General features: G+C 42.2%; 1 protein-coding gene across 1 annotated transcript; it reads right to left on the bottom strand.

Moving 5' to 3' along the window:
* Positions 1-264: 264 nt before the first annotated feature.
* Positions 265-14,539, bottom strand: slc25a14 (solute carrier family 25 member 14). The gene is made up of 9 exons (XM_070843750.1): positions 14,420-14,539; positions 13,699-13,806; positions 12,725-12,863; positions 11,666-11,760; positions 5,644-5,729; positions 5,429-5,524; positions 3,869-3,993; positions 2,113-2,326; positions 265-1,051 (listed from the first exon to the last, which is right to left on the bottom strand). Exons 2-9 carry the CDS (start codon positions 13,760-13,762, stop codon positions 1,010-1,012), a joined length of 861 nt encoding a protein of 286 aa, XP_070699851.1. The 5' UTR covers positions 13,763-13,806; positions 14,420-14,539; the 3' UTR covers positions 265-1,009.
* Positions 14,540-15,228: the final 689 nt, after the last annotated feature.

Raw genomic sequence — 15,228 nt, 5'->3', positions numbered from 1 at the left:
GAATGTTCTTTGAAAATAAATAAAAAAAGACTTAGTTTTGGTTGTGAGCGTCTCCCTTCTGTCATTAGAGGCTTTGGTTCAGACTTCAGTCTGAACGAAAGTTTATGCTCCAATATCGATCTGGAAATTACTTGGACTAATAAAAACAAAATAATAAATAGACAAAAAAAAACACACTTTCTTCTTACTACGCGCTTTTAAATTCAGGCAGGAGTTTGTGTGTCGGATACACTAAAAGATTAAAACTGCATTGTGAAATTTCGGAGGCTTTGTGACACTTTAATTTACCAAAGATCACGACAGTTTGCTGGAAGTCAGTTTCCATAAAGAGGTGAACTCACTTGGAGTGCGAGACTGAACTCTTCCCTCTCTCAGCACAGTTTACCACCTGTAACAGTCACTTCGTCGTCTTCTGTGCAACACTAAACACTTAAATCTGACCTATTTTGCAGCGTGAACGCACTCATTTTAAAATTCTGCACAAACGGCATATCGTGCATGTGTGAACTGACATTCTGGGACTCCCGATCTTGTTAATAAATTAATTTCAGTTTTTTTTTCTTTTAGGAATCCTGAGAAAACAATCAGAAGTGTGCATCTCCGTTCAGATTTAACTCACCGACTCTGCGGCTGCAAAACTCGTGCCTTTCTCATCATGAGCCAGTGAAATAAACCTCCAGTCCTCTGCTACAACCAAACATTTAGCTGCCTGGGGAGTGAAAAAGGTGGCTGAGGGTGGAGTGAGTGAGAGTCATCAAAGCAACAGTCCTTAAAAACAGAACCAGTGACAATGAATAAAACAAAAACAAAAAAAAAAGAGAGAGAGAAGTCAACATAAGGTGTGGATGAGCATGAGCAGATGACTGATACTGTGCTGTATCACTGGTAAGCTTTTGGAGAGAGTGTGAATATACTGGTGCTAAAACTCCAGGTGCTGCCGTGTCCACACCCCGTGTTTATGCCCGACACAGTCCGACAGACCAGCGAGGTCCAGCTTCCTGCTCGCCAGTTAAAACGGGAGATTCTTCAGCTGCTCGAAGGTGATGAAGAACTGATGGGTGCGTTAAGGAAAGCGTTTAGTGTCACCACAGCGTGCAGGAAGAAGTGGTTCGTGGACGCCGTTTTGAAGCCTCGAGTTTGGCTTTATGGGCGTCGCCATCTTTGTTTTTTTGGAGCCAGAAGTGACATTCACTCCATTTCCTCTAAATGGGACCATAAATTCACTAAATGAACGTCCTGCTGTGCTGAAGAAGACTGTAAACTAGAGCCTGAGAGCAGAAACTCAGCAGGAAAATGTTCACTGAGCTGATAAATTAATTTTCTCATTGACTTCCATCCAATCAGACTCCTGTTTGGAGCCAGTGGAGTCGCCCCCTGCTGGACGTTAGAGATAAAGCAGCTTTAAGGCTCTTCAGCGTCGGCCTCTAAAGCCACGTCCACTTCGTTTATACAGTCGATGGAGCAGCCTCGTCTAACTTCGCTGCTTCGGCTCTGACCTCCATTTTACTTTCAAATCAGCTGTTCAGTCACATTGTAAAATAAAAGCCAGTATTCAAATAGCGGCAACAAAAACACCAGTGTGGGTTAAATTACCTGGACTGTGATGGTTCGTGAACTAAATGCTGCATAACGTGCATTTCCACAGCTCAGTACAACTGCTGTCAAGCTGCCATCAATTAAACTTAACTGATCTATAAAATGTCCGTCTCAAGTTTCCCTAGAGCTCGAAGTGACGTCTCCAGATGTCTCGTTTTGTTCGATCAATAGCCCAAAACCCAAAGATATTCATTTTATAATGACATAAAAAGGAGAAAAGCAGCAAATCCTCACATCTAAGGAGCTGAAACCAAACATTTTTGGGCATTTCTGCTTGTTAAATACTTCAAAGAATTAATCGATTGTCAAAATAGTTACAGATTCTCTTACATCAAAACGACTTAGGTCTCATGTATCACATTAATTCCTGGTTCTCTGCAATTTAGATGACTTGATCAATAAAATAGTCAGAATACAGACTGTTAACACACAGTCTGGTGTATCTAGATGCTTCTCCAGTTTCTCCTTCGACTATTAAAACAACCAGAAGTCTGATTTCCCGCCTTTAAAGGATACGATGATGTTCCACGGTCCCAGTCGCAGCCAGTTCGGCCAGAATCCCTTATAGAGGGCGAAGAAGCCCTCGTTCTTCCACGTCTGCATCACTCCGTCCAGCGTTCCTTTGTACATGGGGCTTCCCGACAAAACCCGCTGGTTCATCATGCGGGTCCGGACCACGTCCACGGGGTTGGAGGCCAGCGCCCCCGCCAGGCCACACGTGAAGCTTGAGCTGAATTCAGACATCGATTGGATTTGAAAGTGTGTTAAAACAGGATAAAGACTCATCGATGACAGTCAGACAATAAATAATATTGAATAAATAAAATAATAACAGTGAGAAACTTTAATTTTCTAACAGAGTTTAATAAGAAAGAATTTATCATATAAATTGGCCAATGTGGCTTACGAATATTACCTTGATATTTTTAGGCTGCGATATGTGACATATTTCTGAATATACACGTTTTCTAACACTATAATTAATTAATTAATTAATTTAAATAGTTGTTTTGGTATATTATTATACAGTGGCTGCAGTAACTATACAGTAAGTAGGTGTAACAAAGTACATTTACTCGAGAACATGTACTTTACTTGAGTATTTCCTATCTTATGTAAGCTAAAGCTGATCCTGATTACTGCATATAGACCTTAAAGACCTTCACGGCAGCTTGCCACCATATATGAGCTCCCTGTTAAACTGGTAATATTGCCACGACTCCACCTGTTTGTGATGTGCAAACAGTGAATTTGGAAAAACTGCTTTTAGTTTTCATGCTGCAGACAGATTTGACAACACATTGTACTTAAACTTAACACAACTGTACCTATTGCTGAGTTTAAAAACATGATTACAAATTACTTTTGAATGCAAATGTTTTTAACTGTGTTGTTGTTGCCTTGTTGATCATTCTGCTGTGTAATCTCTACATCACTGAAAATGACGGCTCCTCATTACCTATTATACCTCCCGCAGGTATAATGACACACCGATCAGCTGACTTTCACAGCAGGTGGGTTTTACCTGTGTGTCGATATCGGAGGTAAACCCATGTGTCTCGTTTGTGGAGCTAATAAAAGCCGTAATTAAAGAATATAACATGAGATGACACTATGAGACAAAACATCAGGATGAGTACAAACATAATTATTTAAAATTTTATTTAATTGAGGAAAAACGTATATATATCTGAATAAAACATATATTATATTATATACTATAATAAAACATAATTATATCCTATAATAAAACATTATTGTATTATATCCTATAATAAAACACATTATTATTAAATTATATCCTACAATATAACATATTATTATCATATTACATCCTATAATAAAACACATTATTATTATATTATATCCTATAATAAAACACATTATTATTATATTATGTCCTATAATAAAACATATTATTATATTATATTATCTCCTATAATAAAACACATTATTATTAAATTATATCCTACAATATAACATATTATTATTATATTACATCCTATAATAAAACATATTATTATTATATTACATCCTATAATAAAACACATTATTATTATATTACATACTATAATAAAACACATTATTATTATATTATATACTATAATAAAACACATTATTATATTATATCCTATAATATAACATATTATTATTATATTATATTATATACTATAATAAAACAGTCACTTTTAGACTGTTCAATAAACGCTACTTGACGACACTGTGAATGAAGAGAAGGATGAAGAGAGAGTTCAAGGGTGAATAAACTTACATGAAGTGTGTCAAAATGGTGTCTCCCATGAGGCCAGAGCGAAGGAGGTGCTTCTTCGTTATGTCATAGACAGGAAGCTCCACCCCGACCACGATGGCTGCTCGCTGCGCTGTGGGGATGACGCCCTGAGGAGGAGGAGGAGGAAGAGGAGGAAGAAAATACGTCTCATTGGACAGAGCTGACTCGACACACAACAAGCTCAGATTACCAGCTAAGATAAAGCATGTCAATAAGATCATTTGGAAGCTGTTGGAAGGTATGATTTTCCTTTTTTAGTGCAGCGAACGGTTTCCCACTGCCTCCAGCTTGTCCTGCACTGATCTCTACCAATCTCTGTACCTTTAATGTCAGAGTTTTTCTTTATCTTGAAAGTTTTTGGCAGCAAACAGTTGCAGTTATAAAGAAACATTATCATTCACGTGGAGTCGTGTTTGTGGCCTCCTGGTGAATTCAAGTCCAATATTCTCTCGCTTTTAGCTCCGTTTTTGGTCTCCTCCACCTCCAGAGAGAAATACCTGGCTCTCTAGCGGCTTAACGGTCTACTGTGTTCACCTGCCGCTGCAAACAGCCCTCAGAGAGCAGTGAGAGTGAACCAAGACAGTAAACTTGTGGTCCGGACAGCTGGAGAATGAGCTGAAACTCACTATGACGCTATAAAACTGAGAGGAGCAGCAGATTTTGGGTGCTTTAAAGATCGGCAGACGCTATTTACACCCAAGTGGATGTTAGAAAGAGGATATTTTATGTTTAATGCCTTTTATATTTGTATCTGACTTATTATTTTAACCCAAACCATAATCAGTTTTGGAGCCTAAACCTAGCCAAACTGCAACTGAAACAGCTAATAATGTAATTTAAATATACAAGTCAATCAAGTCTACAAATAAACTAGTGTGTTTGCTGTTGGACTGATACGGGATTTGAACCACGGTTTGCAAATATGGACTCAGACGGCTGCTATTGGGCTATTTACTGTTGGTGCGGTCATGCAGGACAATGGAAGATAAATTAGATAGAAAGATGAATTATAGATTAACGTGGGTGTGGAGCCTCAATGCTTTTCTTGCAGGACTATCTATATACGAGTTTTTTTCTTTTATTGTTGTCATCTTTCAGTCGCAGTTTGGTTAGATTTAGACACAAAAACTACACAGTTATAATGACTCAAATACAAATACGAAAAGGAAGAGTGCATTAAACATAAGATATCTAATCCAATCCAAGCATTTTATTGTCAGATAATCAAGTTTCACCGCACTATGAAGATCTTACTTTGCTGTTTTAAAGACTAAAAACAAATAAACAGAGAAGGAAAAGGGAATAAATATCAGAAATAATGCAGAACAGCACATGTTCAAGTACCAGTTATATGATCACCATTAAACACGGACAACTGACACTTAAATAGCATCAGCCTTAAAGATTTGCCTGGTTTGATCTGTAAAGACAGCAGCTGTTAAATGAATGAAAAAGCTACTGACACTAAGGTCTCAGTTTCAGCACATTTACCTGTCAAACTCTCCACAGCACCCACACATGTCCGGACAGAGTAACACTCACCCTCCACAGGCCTCTGGTGCCCTCCGTCTGGTAGATGTTGATGAAGTTGGACATCATGCTGCCCTGGAGCAGACTGCCCTGCGCCTGCATTCGGATCTGGAACAAAAACAAAGCAGAAGTTAAAAATGGTTTCTGGTTGATGGCTGCAGCTCTTTGTTTAACTCAATGGAAATGGACCGCCGCCATTGGTGGTGCGTCACGGCGTTAAGAATGACCTTGAGGACGTCCGTGGGGTTGGCCAGGGAGGAGGACAGGACTCCGGACACGACGCCACAGAAGACGTTAATGACCATGGTCTCATCTGTTAGGAAACAGACACATAATTAGTACTATTGTTGTGTTATTTCCACAGATCATGAACTATCGTGCATGCTTTCCACTTTAAGACATCCTGTGTCATTTTCAAAAGCTGATCTCGTTTGGGACAAAACATTTGTGTGATTATTCAACACAGAACTGGACATTAATCCACTTTAATCTGAGGTGAAATCATTTTCATCAACACGTCTCCTTAATATCAGCATACGACCGGCTCGCTGTACGTTACTTTATGCTCTGACCCCAAACAAGAGCATGTTGAAAATGCCACAGTAAGAGTGCACTTATAGAGACACTGAACATGAATCACAACGAGAAAGTCAGAAGGAAGTTATCAGTCATTCATTATCAGGGATTATTGTCCACTACTCAGAGCAGAGAGGTATGCAGGATTGAAGTGACAGACAGAGTTGTGTGATTTATGTTATCTGCTTTAACTTACTTGGAACGCCACATGGGTGGAGTTTAGCTGTATATTAACGTAAGCTGGAGTCAAAACTTTCCAGTCTTGGCGGTTTAACTGAACTGTTATTAGACATTCTGATACGTTCTGGTAATTTAAGTCACCTACATGATGGAGCTCAATCAAACTTGTGTTTCTGATCTTTGTCTTTCGTGTCGTTTGTGTGCACGACGATAGACTGCAAGTAAGAAGTGGACGTAGCCACCGTGTTATCACCTGTTGGTTTATAGACCACCGCTTGGCTTTCTAGGTGTCGCCGTCTTGGTTTTTGAGCCAGACGTGATTGTTTGCTTCACAAAATCCCTAAAAATTCACTACATAAACGTCCTGCTGTGCTGAAGAAGACTGTAAACTAGAGACTGAGAGCAGAAACTGTTCACTGAGCTGATAAATCAGGAGAGAAGTCGCCTCGTTTCCTCATTGACTTCCATCCAATCAGACTCCTGTTTGGAGCCGGTGGAGTCGCCCCCTGCTGGACACTAGAGAGTGAAGCTCTGATCACTTCTTTTATACAGTTCAAACAGCATCAAAAGTGCGGTCTGGTTACAACAGAGTCCTGTATGAGGTCCTGTTGTCACCTGACCAGACTTAAGACGCAGTGCACACACGACAGGTGCTAACGTTAGCGCTGATGCGTTAGCCTCTGAGGCTAACCAAACAAAGATCAGCTGGACAGACCAGACACCGGCTGGCGACTATTAACGCCCCAGCTGATCGCCTCCTGTGGGCCTAAATCCTGGTTCCTTCTAAATAAATTTAGATGTTAAACTTTAGAAGAAGAAGCGGCGGAGTCATGTGCACCTGGTCTAGTCTGCTCTTAGTCGGCTTACTATCAAACCTGTTTTAAAACGTTTTACACTGTGTTTAACTCCACCCGCCTGGCAGTCCAAGGAGATCAAAATGTGCCGTTGGATAGACTGCGCACTGTAAATTGGCTTCAAATAAACAGAAACAGTTAGAAATTAGCCTAGTTCATCAGAGTTAGCAAGTGGTGGATCTCATTAGTGGTGACCCAGTGTGCTATTTAGATTATAGCAAGAAGGAGGAGACAGAAGAAGTAATGGATTGAGTTTGGAACCATAGTTACAGTAATCCTTGATCAATCTGACCAAGAGTTAGTGTGGCGGTCCTCGCGCCGCTCACAGGCGTTCGATCCCACCACAACCACCACAGGGCAAACCCAAGCCTGCATCAAAACAAGCATTCGAGACACAGTAGCACCATCGTGGCAGAGGGCATGCAGAGTGGAAGAGCAAACAATCAACAGGAAACAAATAAAAAGAGAGAGAGAGCGCTTTGTTTTGTGGCAAATCATTAAAAAAGGTGAAATATTATTATTTAATTATTAATTATTATTAAGTAGGCTGAATGCTCTGGTTATTGGTGCCGACATGTACAACATGTGGTGCAGAACTTGTGGAATATGAACTTTAAAATGCACGATAAGACAGATTAAGAGTCTTCGGTTGTCGCCTCCCCCTGCCTCTGGTGTTTATGCTAAGCTAAGCTACGCTAACCCCGTCCTAACTCCATTAATGCAAACACGTGGGCCAATCTTCATCCATCCCACTCCACCAATAAAAGCTATAATTCAGCCTCTTCTCCTTCAATAAAAGCCCCCGCAGATGACAGATATCCAAAATACAACTTCCCTCAGTGCTGCTGGCCCACCTCGATCTGCTCCATTATTCATATCATCTATCTGATGTACACTAATTGGTCATTAAATATGGAGGAAGGGGAAGAGGAAACAGCAGAGTGGACGCAGGAGAACAAAGAAAAACAAAGAAAGGGGGGACTTGAAATAGAGATAGTGGAAAGTAAAGCTGGATATCAAAGCAGGAGGGAACAGAGGAAGAGACAGAAAACGCAGACGCTGGATAATCACTGATAAATCCACTAATTTAATCCAACCAACAGCCCCAGAACCCAAAAGATATTCAGTTTGTTGACAGTGGTTTTGTTCGTCTTTCAGCTCTACTCTTAATAAATCAAGTTTCCTTCTGTCTCTCTGTGACTCTTTCAGTCTTGACGTCTGTTTATATGGAGGATTTGTTCGTCATGTTCACAAAATATGAGATCTGTGTCGGTGTGAATACAACCTGAATCACTTTCCCTCCCCTCACCTCGCTTCTCTTTCCATCCCTCCCTCCCTCCCTCCCTGGAAGCTCTTTGCCTCTTATTTAGTTTGCAAATTAGTGCCGGCAGGTTAACGCACTCGCTCTCCCTTCCAGGCGGTTCACAACGAGTTTTCATGACACATCTGACCTTCTTCTGGTGGTTGCATGGGGTGCGTTCAGTGTCGCTGCACCAAACTCTCCAGGATAAGCTGCTGTGCACTCTCTCTTATTCACTATTTCTGATTCTGGTAAAATGTGACTAAACTTTACTGATTCCCAGGAGCAACTTTCTTAACATTGACCTCACTTACGGTCGAGGCTCCACCCACCTCGTACTTTTTTTTTTTTTTTTTAACATTTGCACATCTGTAAACCGAAGCAACCCAGTGTGCACGAGAGGTGTCCCAGAGAGGGGAGGAAGTCTGCAGGAGGTTTGGACTCAAAACAGACCCAAGCTGTGAAATTATTTGGCTTGGAGCTCAGTTACAGAAAGATATATATAGAAAAGATATATGTAAAAATAAAGATTTATATTTATAGAGCAAATAAATACAAAAAAACAGAATATGAGTTAATGAGGTACGACAGCAGCAAGAGGTATAAATGTAATAAATGAATTAAAGAAGACCAACGGTAGATTTGTTGGAGGTCAAAAGTCTTAAATAATAATTTCAGAAGCATTAAGGTCGACTTCCCTTCATTCATTTTTCAGCCCTAAAATATAAAACTAATGAATCTCTCACTCTGAGATTCAGTTGAGTTAGTTTGTCGTCTCTTAGAGCTGAGATTAGCTGTGACGCTGATATTACAGCCTGACCCACACTCATTTAATAAGAAAAGCTCTCACTTGTAAAAACACTAGGCGTGTTATCACAAAGCAGAAGCATCTATGTGGCCAGATTTTTAATTCCAGTGGTGCTTTAGGAGCTGTTAGTGCTTTTAGGCACTGAGGGTGTGGTCGAGCGAGGGAGGGGAGGGTGTCCCAGACGCCGTCCTATACGGACCCGGACCTGTTATCAATAAATCAAAAGGAGATTTTAAATTTGACGAGATGCTTTTATTTTAACCTGCGCAGCTTTTCTAGTGTTTACGGCATATTTTATTTTATTTATCTTCTCTTCTTCCACCTCTCTACAGTATTATGTGTCTGTTTACTAATGTTTTTGAATCATACTGAATTATCTGATTTGACAGTCACTTATTGATCACATGCAGACGATACAACTACCAGGCTTCATCAACATATATCAACACTAACTCAAGTTAGACATGAAGATGTTCCTTTGCTTTAGTACATTGGTTTAGTTGAATAACCCTGCAGCAGAGTGACAGTGAAGGCATCTGAGGGGAAGCGGACGTGTATCAGAGAAGTTATTATTCAATTAATCAAAGACGGCAGAGTCTCAAGACTGAGGTGGAAACTTTCTCTTGTTTATTAGTTCAGACTGGATTCACTGGGAGCTCCTGGGAGCCCGTCCCGTCCGTCAGACAGTAAATGACTGTGTGGACTGGATGTGCTGCCTTCAGGGCACCATAAGGGCGTCTAATTCTGGGCTCACGCCACAGGAGTTTAAAATCCTGGCAGATTTTTAAAGTCAGGACGCAGAATGATCACCAATCACACACACACACACCACAGGATGAGAGGATCACGCTGGGGGAAGAGACAGACGAGCTCAGGTGATCTCACGGGGAAGCAGATGTAAACAAAACGGAGACTGACGTGGTGCAAAACCTGTGTGGGTGACGACCTGAGAGGAGTTTTAATATCTGTCAACACTGGTACGCTAGCTAACGTTAGCCAGGACATCCGTCTCCTTGGAGACCTCCCTCCCTCTCTCTCCCTCTCCCTCTCTCTCTGATTGGCTGTTGAGGTCTGACTCTGAAAGCAGTGATGTAATTATCCCGATTTTGAATCCTAAATATCAAAACACATATGAAACGACCCGTTAACCCCTCCAACATCACTGCCAGACCAGATTTCTCCTCCGACTGTCAGAATCGTGGACAAATCGGCTTAAACCGGGACTTTTGTGTTAAATATCCCACCATATCGTCCCCATGCTTCACACAACAGCACCTAAAGGCCTCTCTCTGCAGTGGGGGGGGGCTGTTAGTCGGGTCGGGGGGCGTCAGACTCGGCGTAGTTTGCATCGCAGCTCTGACTGGTTTCAGCGTGACGTAATCTCCTGCAAGCGTGAATCTAAATTTAACGAGCAGCGCTGCACCCGGGGGCGGGACGAGCGATTGATCCTCACCTGTGACGAACAGGTGAAATCTGCCTGTGCTGCATCAGGTAAGATGCAATAAATAAGTGAAATAATAATAAATAAGTTCTTCATTTTTCCCCCAAATCAGCTGATCAGAGACATCAGGACAACTGCAGGCAGGGTTTTCTTCCTCACTAATGTTTGGCTTTCAAGCTTTCAGGTGCTGTGAATTTAAAACATGGTCTCCGTCCCTGTGGGCGAACGAGAGACAGGAAGAGAGAGAGGAAGAGAGAGAGAGGAAGAGAGAGACAGGAAGAGAGAGACAGGAAGAGAGAGACAGGAAGAGAGAGAGGAAGAGAGAGAGAGGAAGAGAGAGGAAGAGAGACAGGAAGAGAGAGAGAGGAAGAGAGAGGAAGAGAGACAGGAAGAGAAACAGGAAGAGAGAGAGGAAGAGAGACAGGAAGAGAGGCAGGAAGAGAGAGACAGGAAGAGAGAGAGGAAGAGAGAGACAGGAAGAGAGGCAGGGAAAGAGAGAGGAAGAGAGACAGGAAGAGAGGCAGGGAGAGAGAGACAGGAAGAGAGACAGGAAGAGAGACAGGAAGAGAGGCAGGAAGAGAGACAGGAAGAGAGACAGGAAGAGAGACAGGAAGAGAGAGACAGGAAGAGAGAGAGGAAGAGAGAGACAGGAAGAGAGGCAGGAAGAGAGAGAGGAAGAGAGACAGGAAGAGAGACAGGAAGAGAGGCAGGAAGAGAGAGAGGAAGAGAGACAGGAAGAGAGGCAGGAAGAGAGGCAGGAAGAGAGACAGGAAGAGAGACAGGAAGAGAGAGGCAGGAAGAGAGAGAGGAAGAGAGACAGGAAGAGAGACAGGAAGAGAGAGAGGAAGAGAGACAGGAAGAGAGACAGGAAGAGAGGCAGGAAGAGAGAGACAGGAAGAGAGAGAGGAAGAGAGAGAGGAAGAGAGAGAGGAAGAGAGAGAGGAAGAGAGAGACAGGAAGAGAGGCAGGGAGAGAGAGACAGGAAGAGAGAGACAGGAAGAGAGAGACAGGAAGAGAGACGGGAAGAGAGACGGGTAGAGACAGACAGGTAGAGACAGACAGGTAGAGACAGACAGGTAGAGAGACTCACCCTCTGGCCGGCTGACGAACAGCCTCTTCAGAGAGTTGTAGGTTCCGATCTTGATGGTCCCGTAGGAGGCCTGTCTGAGCAGAGCTGGAGAAATCCTGAGGGGAGACCAGGTTCTGTTAGCTTTAGGAGAACAGGGAGGAACAGAGGTCTGTCAGAGACCTGATCCACGTCTGTCAGAGACCTGATCCACATCTTTACGCAGAGACCTGATCCACGTGTATAAGCAGAGGATCCACGTGTATAAGCAGAGACCTGATCCATGTCTTTACGCAGAGACCTGATCCACTTCTATAAGCAGAGACCTGATCCACGTCTATAAGCAGAGACCTGATCCACACTTTTACAGAGACCCGATCTACGTCTTTACGCAGAGACCCGATCCACACTTTTACAGAGACCTGATCCACGTCTTTACGCAGAGACCTGATCCACGTCTTTACACAGAGACCTGATCCACGTCTTTACGCAGAGACCTGATCCACACTTTTACAGAGACCCGATCTACGTCTATACACACAGACCTGATCCAGCTCTTTAAACAGAGCCCTGATCCACGTCTAAACAGAGACCTGATCCACGTCTAAACAGAGACCTGATCCACGTCTTTACGCAGAGACCTGATCCACACTTTTACAGAGACCCGATCTACGTCTATACACAGAGACCTGATCCAGCTCTTTAAACAGAGACCTGATCCACGTCTTTACACAGAGACCTGATCCACGTCTTTACACAGAGACCTGATCCACGTCTTTACACAGAGACCTGATCCACGTCTAAACAGAGACCTGATCAGTAATTCATCTATTAAAATGATAGAAAATCCACACAAATAAAGTCAATCAGTATTTTTCTTTTTTAAACGAGGAAACAGATTCGTTTTTCTTTTCGTGCTTCCGGCCGTCGACCACGAAACCCTCCGTCTGTCCGCTGAGCTCCAGACCGGCCTGCACTCGGTCTGACCTTGTAAAACATCAGCGCCCACGGCCACATTGTGGGCGGTGCTGCGTGTGAAATGTGAGACGTTGTTAGTGCGGAGCCTAAACGGCGTGTCCGTACCCAGAGTAGAGCGCCCGGATGCCCTCCTCCTTGCCGATCCTGAAGAGGGCGTGGAACATGCCTCTGTAGCGCACCTCCGTGTACTGGGACTGACCCTGGACCTGTAACCGGGTCTTCGTCAGGTCGATGGGAAACGTCCCTGCGGATTGAAATCATAACGATAATAATAATAATAATAATGAGATGATAAAATCATTCAATAGTGGAGTTATAGAAGTATAGAAACCCTCACTGATTAACGGACGTATAAATTATAATTACGTTATTTTTTTTAGATTTTAGACCCGTTTCCAAGTTGAAACTCTCACCCTTTTGGACAAAACCGCTTTTAAAACACATCCTGCTTTTTTAAAAAGGAAACCTAAACATAAACATTCTTACGTCAGAACTTTGTCGGATAATCTGAGTTACTATTTCAAATCTTTTAATTATTTTTAAAACCATCTTCTGTCTATAAAATTGTTTTAATTGTCTTAATCTATTTTTTTTTTTTATCTCACACTGAATTATCTTAAAAGTGTAAGGAATCTGAATATACACATTATATTTTGGCTCAGGTCCTCCATGAGACAAATAGCTGCATTACCTTTAAATAAGTTCTTCATCACCTCACTAAATTCAGATGAAGTGAAGCTCTGTGACTTGAATATGATGATGAAGTCGGACAGGTGAAATCTGGGGGACACCTGCCGGGTTAATAACTTCAGCGTGACTGAAATCCAACCAAACCAAGTTGCAGGATAAGGCATCCAACGTGCAGCCAAAGAGCTCTGAGATTTCTTCAGCTGGATGCTTCACTTCCCCCCCCCCTTTTTTTTTTTTTTTTTTTGGAGCTTGAGCGACCTTCTGGATACTGATGCGGAATTTTCCTTTAACTGCAAATTGGTGGGGTTTAAACGACGATCATGCACCGCACCGTGTAACCCCAGGATGATATGCATGGTCTGCAGGCTGTGGTGCATCACGTAGCTTACCAAATTCTGCGACAATCGAGGCCATCCCTCCGTAGATGAACGGCTTCCAGTTCAAGTTGGCCATCTCCGCGGCGGCGGCGGCGGCTGCTTCCACCGGCTGCAGCCCCGCTAGAAACAACAGCAGCCCCCCCAGACAGAGGTCAACACAGTGCTGCAGCCTCAGACAGAACAACATGTCGGTAAACATTGAGATCTAGTGATGCTACGGCGCAAGGAGGCTCCTCAGCATCAGCATCCCAGCGTACTGCGCCGGAAAGAGACGCCCGTTGTGTCTAGCACCGCGGAGGGAGCCGTCATATTTGTTGTGGGCTTACTATTGGCTGCGAGACATGTCAATCACAGTTTCAAGCGGTGTGATTGGCTGCCGCGCCTGCGAGGGCGAGCCGTGAGTGACAGCTCGGCGACAGCAACAGTGTCAAGAGAATAAAATGAAGTTATTTACTATTATTAACGCCGGTTTTATGATCAACAAATACGCTGCTTGATTAGAGAAATATCCAGTCGTCCATGCAGATGTGTTATATACTTTTAATAAGTGAAAATCCTGCATTTTAACCGCTTTTGTTACAGAGATGTCCGTCCCAGCTGTGTGTTAGCTCGCAGCAGATGGCTGATGCTAGGCTAACGGCTAGTCGGCTAACACTTGTGGAAATCACTAGCCAGCTTGTTAGCGAGGTTTAACAGTTAGCGGGCACTTTTATTCAGCCGTGATGTCACCTACCTGTGGTGTCGATAAAATCCGCGACCGGCTATTTCACTCGGTTTTCCATGACTTTCTGAATATCCGTGGCTTGACTTTCATGTAAAGTGCAAGCAGAAAACTTCTCGCCTTTCCGTTAGCTTCCCATTTCGGCTAATGTCAAACAGGCGTCTTCTTCTTCGTGGCCTCTTTTCAAGGTGTAATAACGGCCCGTGCTGCTGCATTACTGCCACCCTCCGGCCGCCGGTGACTACTACACCGTCCGTTTAATGGCATTGATCACTAAGAGTTAATAAAATTCACCAAAACTAAACTAAAAACTAAAACTAGGAATGTAAAAGCATTATATTTAATTTATTAAATAAATAAACAAATAAATAAATGAACAACAACAATTAAAAACTGACTAAAAGGGATATTTAATACTTATAAAACTGTATATATGAAACTGTAAAATGAAATACAAATATTAAAAATAAATATTTTGTCTGTAATACCAGTTCTCAACTTCTTACATCTTCCCCTGACGAATACTCTGATCCCTAAAATTATGAATTACTTTACTTTATTAATTACTAACTGAAAAAAACAACAACTGAATGTCTACTTACTAGAATAAAAAACTTTTACTGTACATTTTAACTATATTTCTTTTTTTTAACATCAGTAACTTGAGACTAATTTGACTAAAACAATCAAACAGCTTGACTGATGGCTGGACATACGGAAAAGAAAAGAAAGAACAACAACAACACAGGCTTTTTATGAAAACTGATTTCATTTTATTTGAGTTTTATTGGAGTGGATCTGTCTATTATTATATAGTTATA

This window comes from Pempheris klunzingeri, chromosome 14 (assembly GCF_042242105.1).
Source record: "Pempheris klunzingeri isolate RE-2024b chromosome 14, fPemKlu1.hap1, whole genome shotgun sequence".
Taxonomy (NCBI): domain Eukaryota; kingdom Metazoa; phylum Chordata; class Actinopteri; order Acropomatiformes; family Pempheridae; genus Pempheris; species Pempheris klunzingeri.
This window is presented reverse-complemented; position numbering and strand designations above follow the sequence as displayed.